Source organism: Momordica charantia (genome assembly GCF_013281855.1).
Source record: "Momordica charantia cultivar OHB3-1 chromosome 3 unlocalized genomic scaffold, Mcharantia_2.0 BLBB01000003.1, whole genome shotgun sequence".
NCBI lineage: Eukaryota > Viridiplantae > Streptophyta > Magnoliopsida > Cucurbitales > Cucurbitaceae > Momordica > Momordica charantia.
Window position 1 is genome coordinate 1442035 of NW_028275161.1, and position 10265 is coordinate 1452299.

At 32.0% G+C, this 10265-nt stretch overlaps 1 protein-coding gene across 2 annotated transcripts; it reads left to right on the forward strand.

Moving 5' to 3' along the window:
• The first annotated feature begins 3265 nt into the window (after positions 1 to 3265).
• LOC111018985 (uncharacterized) lies at positions 3266 to 6295 on the forward strand. Of its 2 annotated transcripts, XM_022295269.2 has the most exons (4): positions 3266 to 3436; positions 3714 to 3799; positions 3916 to 5318; positions 5742 to 6295. In XM_022295269.2, the coding sequence occupies exons 3-4, from the start codon at positions 3919 to 3921 to the stop codon at positions 5989 to 5991; spliced, it is 1650 nt and encodes a 549-aa protein (XP_022150961.1). In that variant the 5' UTR covers positions 3266 to 3436; positions 3714 to 3799; positions 3916 to 3918; the 3' UTR covers positions 5992 to 6295. The 2 variants fall into 2 exon arrangements, with proteins under 2 accessions (XP_022150961.1, XP_022150959.1); XM_022295267.2 differs by having other exon boundaries at positions 3714 to 5318.
• Positions 6296 to 10265: the final 3970 nt, after the last annotated feature.

Genomic DNA, 10265 nt, shown 5'->3' on the forward strand with positions numbered 1-10265 from the left:
TTTAAGAATCAAATAAATTTAAATTTAAAAAATTAATTATAATCATACATTAAAAATACTTACTTTTAGTTGACAAAATAATGGTGCGACATTTCATTAGAATAAATTTGGGTGAAATTAGTTGAATTGATTATCTTAACTCAATCACGTCTAATTTTATAGATCTCATCCAAAATCTTATTCAGCCTAATTATTTTCTCCTCTTAATCTTTGCCCAGTCTTCATCTTCTTTAGTGACCAAGTTGAAGCATTCCCGTCTACCACCTTTCTTTTTCCTGAGTTTCCTAAGTTCATTATAATTAGTATGAAGTCTATGTCATCAAATCAGATTGCCTCGTTCATGTCTTATCTAAAGAAACGTCATTTCAACATTCCACACATTGATATTAATAGTGAAAATTAAATATAATTAATAAGACTAAAATGAATTTGAAGCTTTTTCAAGTTTAAAATTAAGTAGAGACAATAAATAATATTTATTAAATATTATACTTATGGATGAAAGTGGTAATTTAACTAAATGAATTTGTTTGTTTATATATATATATATTAAAAAAACTGATTATTTGATGCAATAAAAATAGAAACAAAGTCAATTAGATTTTCTTGTTTGAACAATTATATTATGTGTTGTACACACCCTGTCATTAATCAATATTCATCCAATTCTTAATATATAAAACGGATTTAAAAATAATTAAAGTAAAAAAAAAATCTTAGTTATTCCGCTCTTATGTAGATCTCACAATAATCAGATAAATTAAAATAAGAAAAAATTAGACTTTTCTCTTAATTTTTTGTATAAAAATTAATAAACATTATAAAAGTCTAGTTTCGTTGTTTGCAAGTCATCTCTATTACTTGAAATTAGTACAAACTAATTGAACTCATCGTTTTAAAGAAAAAAAATATTTTGAGATAAATCAAATAAATAAAAGCATATCATTTAATAAAATTTATATAATTTATTAAATATTTATTATAAAGTCAAACAAAAATGGGAGAATGATTCAAATATACTTTAACGAAATCTGAATTTGTGTTTTCTAGTTTTAGAAAATTTTATTTTTAATTATTTATATTCCATGAAAAATTATACATCGAATTAGATTATTGTTTTTAATTTCTAATGAGAAAAAAAAAAAGAATTATTTTTTTCTTTAAATATTAGTTTTCTAATTTAGAATTAATTAGCGAGTCCTTTATTTATTGCCTAACCTATTGACTATAAAGTGAAATCCGTTGCCACTTGCGTTAGTTAATATTCGGCGGATAACAATGTTCTTGTTTTTTTTTTTTTTTTTGACTGTTATATTTGGTATCTCATATTTCGAGAGATTTTAAAATCTTATCCGATTTCAAATCCTACTTTACGTTAAAAGAAAATCGAATCCAAATTATGAGATTTTGCAAGATTTCAATTTCCAAGTAAATTATCTATCTAACCTTCTAGTATTTTAATTTCTAATTAATAAATTTAGATTAAAGATTTAAATCATTAAAATTTTTATTTTCTTTTACTTTCAAACGAACACCTACACAAACAAATTTAATTTAAATAATTTTCGTTATAAAGAATTTAAAATCATTTCTCGTATTTCAAATTTGAAAATTTAAAATCATTTATTAATTTTATTGGCGCTAAAGAGATGGTTAATAAATAAAATAGATATACTTTTAGTACCGGTTTATTATTTTTCAATTGAAAAAAATAAAAAACATTTAGGAGCTACATCTTGTTTCATTTCCTAATATTGTAAATTAAAAAAGAAAAAGTAATTTTTTTTACATGAGAATTGATTTTTATATTAAATATTAAGTTTTTTATGTTTAATTTTTAATATTTATTATGCATTTATGAGTAAAGAATGGTAGAATAATATTTTTATTTATATTTTGGAAAAAATTAGAAACTAGAAAAAAAAATAAGAAAATTGATATTGTTGTTTCCAAAATTTCTATAAAATTATGAAAATGTTTCATAAAAATGAGAAACGAAGAATAAAAATAATTACCAAATCTCTATGTTACTTAAAAGACTAGAAATAAAAATGTTATCAAATTAGGTTAAGAGAGGATAAAAAGAAAAATAATAAAATTACCAAATTTTGACATATATGACTATCATATCAGTTTATACGCTTATTATTTCACTACTTTTTTTTTTTTTTTAGGATTAAGCGCAAAAACAAACTATACTAAGATACTCTAGAAACACATGCCTTCCTCGCTAGTTCTTGGGGAGTTGAGTTCTTTCCTCTTTACTTTTTGAGTTTAATAATGAGAGAATGGACGACCGACCCTTCAAATTTAAAAGATGCTTAGACATACAGAATAGAGGCGTACTATAACGTCCAATAACATACAAAACATGGAGAGAAAAGATAGAGAACTTTAAGAAGTATCAATGTAGTGTTGACTAAATGCTCCAACAAGTCAAGAAAAATTATGGCAAGAAGTAAATGAATATTAGAGTGAATAGATGGGTGTTGCTATCCTATAACTACTTAAGACGATTTCGTAATCGTGTTGGTCAACTAATGCCCAATGAGTATCAAGATCATGATTCGACAAGTAGTTGTCGTAGTGAGCATGAACGAACACAAATTCTATAAAATCTAAAAAGGTAATTTTTATATCCATGTACTTTTAAGCTTATTTCATTCTTGTCGTTTAACTTCCGAAATGTATATTGTTAAACATGTATACATGGACATGTATTACAATTTACATCTCGATAGAATGGTTGGGGATAGTCATATGACCTGATTAGAAAACCACGGTATTTTAACAGGTTCGAGACAAAAAATGAAACAAATTTGAAAGTTTAACTACTAAATCTAATAGACATCTTGAATATAGCTTAATTAGTTAATTAAAACACTTATTTCTGATTAAAGATCGTGCGTTCGAATCTTCATCCGACGAAATGAAGCTGAGCGGGTCGAAAAAATTATTTCTTGTAATGTTAACTGTTAACGACGTCACCAGTGACCCGGACCGGACCGGATCGGACCCCACCATTAAAAAAAAAATCTTAGTAAATTACTTTTTAATTAACCCAACTCCTTTTACTATTACTCCACGTGAAGCTACCGGTTACCGCCTCTCCCGGTTCCCACTCTCTGTACGGCCTTGATATTTTGTACATGTTCCCATGATTTGATCTTGTTCTAAGATTTTAATCAATTATTTATTTATTCCTTAAAAAAAATCAATTATTTATTAATTTCTTTTTTTAATTTCGAGCAGTCTCAGAAATTTTTGGTACATTTAAAACCCACCCCAATCGTCCTCTCTCTGCTGATAAAGCGAAGCACGAAGCTGCGGTTCTAATTTTGCTTACAAATTTTTTTTTCTTTCTTTATTCTCTTAATTTGGACAGATTTTTCTCGTTCTTCAATCGGAACGTTTTCCGATGAGCGGCCGAATCCAAGTAAGTTGCGTTTCTCCGAGAAGAATTTGATTTGCGAATGAATTTTCGAGTTCTTGCGTTGGATCCAATTTTCCATCGACTTTTGCGCGTTTATTCAGTGATCCGATTTTCCTGGAAAACTTCAAATGCTTATATCTCTCTACCTTCCTATGGCGTTTCGTTTGTAGTTGTTAATGGAGTCTGTTTGGACTTTTGAGTTTTCCGGAGATTTTGGTGGAAACGTTAGGATTTCTTTTGACTTACTGGTGTTTACCTTTTTTCCTTTTTCCTTTTTCAGGCTTTAAGGTTTCTTTCTATCTGGATCTGAGTAAAAAATTTGCGAAGTTGCGGATTCGTGGAGGTGAAATTCTCAGATATTCCAAGGTTTTCCCCAATCTTTGATTCGTATTCGATTCAGCCTTCGCGGCTAAGCTTCGAATTTCGTCGTTCTATCCCTAAATCCTCTGTTCGGCTTCTTGTTCTCGCTGCTTTTCTTGAAGATTATGGAAGTAAAGGTAGCTACGACTTGTTTCCATTGGTCGCAGCCGTTTATTCCTCATTGTCCTTCTTCTCCCCAAACCCTAGCCTCCACCGTACTGTCTCCGTCTTCGAAACGACGGAACTATGCGGATGGAGGATCTCTGGTGTGGCGGTGCGTTCACAGGTTGGAGCAATCGACTCTGTTCGGTTCTTCATCGACGAATCTCCATCGCTCGCGATCTTGCGAGATTCTGAAGCCGGCGAATCGCGGAATCAAGAGAACTTGCAGCGCGAGCATGGATGCCTTCTCGGACGAGGAATTTTCCAAGAAGATTCAGGAACTGGCGCTCAGATTCCAACATTCGGGCGATGAAGGCGGAACTGACGGTAGCAGTAGCGCCACTTGTGCAGATTCAGATTCCGTATTGGAGTTTGTAGAGCCTTCGTGGCTGGAAGCAGGTCACGAACCGCCAGATTGGCCGGCGCCCGACGAGCTAGTTACGGCGAGTATTGAGCGGAGGGCGAACAGCTTCGATCTTCCAGTTTCACTTAGAATGATAAAGAAGAAGTTACAATGGGAAGACGATATTAGAGAATCGGGGGATTCTGCTGATTGTTCCGTCAAAAAGGCATTCTCCTCCGTCGTGTTTATGATTCGCGAGCTTCACAGCTACACTCTGCGCCTGCGGGAGATTCTTTACTTCGAAGATCTACAGAGTATTCTCATCCGTGTCCAGAAAGAGATCCACGCTTCGTTCGTTTGGCTGTTTCAGCAAGTTTTCTCCCACACTCCAACATTTATGGTCTCGGTTATGATCCTGTTGGCAAATTTCACAGTCTACTCCATGGGGAACAACGCCGCTATTGCTTCTACTTCGCCGCCGCTGGCCGCCATGGTTTCCGTCGTCGAATTTCACGACCAACACCACTCCAAGTTTGATTCCTCCTCCATCAAAACATTCTCCGTCTCCTCATCGAGTGGTAAAACGACATCGATCGGCGGGAATAATGGCGGTGGGGGAAACGTACGGCCGATCGCCGGCGGAGTCGACGACGACGGACAGTTCGATCGCTCCGATCAATACGGAACGGTCCTCCCCGATGCCGCCTCTCAGGTTTCTTCATTTGGAACTACGACGGAGGCAGAGTCGGTGTCGAACAGAGAAGAGGAGGAGGTCGGTTTATGGAATTCGGTGGTGGAAGAAGCTTCGAAGATGCGGCAATGGCGTGACGAAGTTCTGGATCACGAGACGATGCAGAATCTGATCTCACCGGTGACGGCGAAGATCGAATCGGACGATCACACAGAGTATTTAAGAACAGAGCTTCTTTATCAAACCAGTCTTCTCCAAGAACCTAACAATCCGCTCCTCCTCACCAACTACGCTCAATTTCTCTACATCGTCGCCCACGATTACGACAGGTCCATTTTCTCTCCCTCATTCCATTTCTGTTTCAAACATCACTTTCCTTTTCTGATCTAAAATAATTTACCACAGTCAAATCAAATTTTACTTCCTCTAGATTTTAATCCGATCAAGAATCGTTGTTTTTGAAAACTCCCGATCGCAGTCGCAACTTATGTGGCTCTGTTTCGAGTTCTAGAAAACAAAAATCGTTTGGATTTGTCACCATCTTTTTGCTCGTGAGTCCACGCGCTTCCTTTAAGAAAATCGATTTCTCCGTCGTTATCATTTCATAGTCGCCGGTGGTCCACTAGAGCTTGCAAGTTGACTTGATTTTTATTTATTTTTGGAGATATTTAGGTATTTATGTTCGAATTTAAGAAAAATTAAAAAAAGAAAAAGAAAAAGTGTTTCTTAGTTTAAAGTTTTGATTTGAACAGAGCGGAGGAGTACTTCAAGCGGGCGGTGGCGGTGGATCCGCCGGAGGCGGAGGCTTTCGACAAATACGCAGGGTTCTTGTGGCGGGTGAGGAACGATTTGTGGGCGGCGGAGGAGACTTATCTGGAAGCCATGTCCGCCGATCCCGGCAACTCCTACTACGCCGCCAACTACGCCCATTTTCTGTGGAACACCGGCGGCGAGGACACGTGCTTCCCTCTCGACTCCCCGGACGCCGCCCAAGAAGCCTGACCAGAGGAAGGCAATCGAAATCCCCTCTCATGATCATCAGCTAACTTCGAGAACAGATCCGTCTCCGGCGATGGCGGCGGCGGCGGAGGCTGAGGCGGCGAGGTTTGGGCGGTCGCGGTGGGCATTGAAACAATAGATCCAGAGTTCTTTGTTGGTTGGTGCCATCTTCACGTGGCTATGTCACAATGTATATTTTAATTTTTTTTTTTTTTTTGGATTTTTCTTTTTGTTAGATACTTGATACATAATTTTTTTTTGGTTGTAAAATAAAAAATTAAATAAAATTGCGGAGGAAATTTGGAAATAGAGCCGTGTGAGATTGGTAAATAAAGCACGGGTCTGAGATTCTGAAGTCTGAATGTTATTTGATTGGTGTGATTGTAGGCACTTCTTAGGAATGTTATAATGATGATAAATAATATTCTAATATTTTCCTTCAATTAAAAATATTATCTATTTAAAATACGGACATGTGAAATTAATTCAAAAGTTTTATTATTACTTGTCATTATATTTTTATTAAAGTGAGCTATGTAATGGTTATTTAACCCAGAGGTGGCGGTGGATGGCAAAAATACTATCTATTTTTAAAAATTTCTAAATGGAGCGTAGATTTTATTTATATAGCATATTAAACATTCATCGGGGCGGATGCACCTTGGGCCGAGGGGGGCTTAGTCCCCCGAACTTCTTAACATATTAAATTAGTATACCAAAATGTAATGTAATTCATTTATTTCTTCTTTTGCTCAGTGGTAACTGTGTGTTCAGTCCCCCCTCGCGCGCCCGTGTTCGAATCCCCTTGGCCGTTTTTCACTTTTTTGTTTTTATTTTTTTATTTAGGTTTTCTCATGCTCCGGTCCTAGCACCTGTGTTCGAACCCAGAACATTTTTATTTCATTTCATTGTAATTTGTTCTAATTTGTTCTATTCAATTTGTTCCATTTTTATTTGGAAAAAAATTTGTCAATTTTATTTTTAAATAAGGAAAAGAAAATCATAATAATTAAAAAAATTGAAAATAAAGAGATAAAAGATTGCAAATTTTCGAAAAAAAAAGTGAATTTTTAATAAAGATAAAGGAAGAGAAAATATAAGTAAGTAAGACATTTAAATTCTAATTTTAAATCTGGTAGTTACCATCTACTCTTCTACTCATTAAATTTCTTTTTAATTTATACATTATTTGTCATATTTATGATCTAACTGTTGCCAACAATTTCTAAATTTATTTTTATTTTTAATTTATATATTGTAATTACATATTATTAATAGTTTTTCTATAAATTATTGTATTGATATTTTTTTCTTCTCTTTAAATCATCATTTTTTAAATATTCATATTCAGTTGTTCTTATTTTATATAATTTTTAGTTTTAATTTTGAAGAATCCAAAGAAGTTTAAAGAAGTCGACAATTTAAGAAATACTTATTTAAAGTACATTTTTATTAACTTTACATCACATAGACTATGAATTTAACTATTTGATGTTATTTTAAATTATAATAGTTGATAAAAACTTTGACTATAATATAAAATTGTAATGTTTGATCAATTGCTTTTATACATATTATTAATATCATTCTTATTTATGTTTAACTTTTTATTAACACTTTTATAATCTAAATGGAGAGATATAATAAAAGAAAATTGATAGGGCATATTTACAAAAATAATCTTACAAACCTCAAAATTATACATTTATAAATTCGTGAATTACTTACTTGAAAATTAAAATTAGTATGAAGCCCCCATTCAACAAAAATTTTTGAATCCGCCATTGACACTCATGTCAGGAGTATATCAGATACTCATCTTATATGCATACATATTATACAGACACTCATATCAATATATCAGATATATTATATATGTATATATATCATCTAGGTAAAATTGTCATTTTAAAATTGGAACTTCATTTAAAAAAAAGTGCTATATTTAAGAAAATTAAATATGACTGCTATTTTGATAATTTTGCTAAATGTTTTTGTACTATTTGTAATTGACCCTATATTTTTTTTCATGCACATTTTAAGATTGATTTTTTTTTTTAATAATGCTCCCTTGGAAACTTATTACAAATATATGTTAACTCCCAAACTATTTCCAAAAATAATGCAATTGTAGGTCTCTTTTAAGAGACGATCTATGTCACCTCACGCTTCCCTAGTTGCATGGCGCCTCGCTGACGCCATGTGTTTTTTTTTTTTTTTATTCTGGCATGACGTCTCTTCAAGAGACGACATATGCAAAAATAATAACAATGTTGATACTCTACTATACTATAGTGGTTGTTCTCTCACTTTTTATTCTAGTCTTAATTATGTCACTTTTCATTTTTATATTGCAAATTATTTTCTCATTTAAATAAATGTTACCTATTAAAATTTATATTCTCTTCTAAAATAAAATAACAACGGATTCTAAAAATAGACAACAATAATTACTATTATAAAAAAATGTAATTAATTATTTTTACTTTTAAATTATAATTACTACATTAACATAATTCATTTCAATTACTTAATTGCAATATATTTTTATTTGTAATTTCCTTTTATAATTAGTAATTGTTTTGATAATATAATTTTAACAGTAATTAATTTTAAAAAGTGATATAATTGAGATTCGAACCCAAGGCATCTAAATTAAAAAATAAGAGAACAACCAATGTAGCAAATTATCAACACTATTATTATTTTGCATATGTTATTTCTTGAAGAGACAACATACCAGAATTAAAAAAAATACATGGCGAGACGCCATGCAACTAGGGAAGCTTTAGGTGGCATAGGTCGAGAGACGACCTACAATTTTCAAAACATTATTTTTGAAAATAGGTTGGGAGCTAATATATATATTTGTAATTAGTTTCGAAGAAGCATTATTTAAAAAAAAATCCTTTTTAAAGAATTTAGATTCCAACGTTTCTTTTCCATGCACGTTTTAAGATTCCAAGGCATCTTCTAATGCTCGTTTTTTAGCCATTTTAGAACTGTTTTTTCTTTTCCTCCCCACCAAAGTTGGTGTATTTTCTTGAGTTTCCACCAAATTAACATGTATTTGACTAATTTACCCTTTGTCTGTTGTTTAATTTACGATTCAATTGGTATATTAAGAATTGTATACTTCAATTTAATTTTTTTAATTAATAATATTTTTTAGGTAACAACTAAATTAATAATATTGTTTAGTACTTAATTGAGTAATAATATATTGTTACTTTTAAGGTTCAATGATAAGTTTTGTATGAGACGCAGATGAATTTGGTTGTTAGGGATAGATGTCTTAACCACTTGAGCTATATGCTCGATTTAACTTTTATTGTTGTATTCAATACGGTAACAACTTGTTTTTTTTTTTAAGGTGTGAATTCGAACTATAGAAACAAAATTTTAAATTTCAGGAAAATTTAAAAGATTTCGGACTTAACCTTAGGCGAATTTTCTTGTCCAAGCCCAAATTAAAAAAGCCCAATCTATTGTTGAAATTTATCTTATTTGATGTATAACATAACCCTACCTTATTTATCGATTTTCAATTATTAATATTGACTATTGTAAAATTTTAAACTGTACGAACAGTAATTGACATATATTTTCCAATTAAGAGAGTATGAATTTGATCCTAGATAGGTGATTAGCACTTTGCAACAATCATAACTAAGAAAGGATAAATGAAACTAATATTTCAATTAAGGACCAATCCCAAGAACCACCACAATAACTAGACCTTCAAATGCACTCTCGGATGTTGGCACAGTGTCCAAAGTAAAAATAAACTAGACCTTCAAACGTTATTTATTCTCTCTTTCTTCTTATTTCATTGCTGCAATATTTCTCAGAAAGCAAAATTGATAAATGAATAAGCAATCTACATAGATTGATATGGATTATTATGTGTTGAATTCTTAACATTATGATTGAAGGTCTACATTTAGGTCAAAGTGAACATAGCTCAACGGTAAAATATGGATTGAGTTTGATTATAGGAATTTTTTTAGACCAATCCAAAAATTCCAATTGCTCGATTCCATTACGAGAGACTCGAATGAAGTGTGCAATGCAATTAAAGCCAATTCTTTGGGTTGGTTTTGTTGGGTTATCCGATTATTTTAATACCCGTAATTTGTTGCCCTATGTAATGCAATATAACGATTTTGAATTTCACCTAGAAACAGCCACGCCAACTTCTAAAATCGAACTCAGGAAAGATATTTAACACAAATGCAATATGAGAGTACGTTCATGACATAGCTAAAGGGAGAAGA

Excerpts from the sequence above, each read along its gene's own strand:
- LOC111018985 (XM_022295267.2), top strand. The coding sequence starts at position 3,919 with ATGGAAGTAAAGGTAGCTACGACTTGTTTCCATTGGTCGCAGCCGTTT. Across the intron at positions 5,319-5,741 it reads GTCGCCCACGATTACGACAG|AGCGGAGGAGTACTTCAAGC; the intron begins GTCCATTTTCTC and ends TGATTTGAACAG.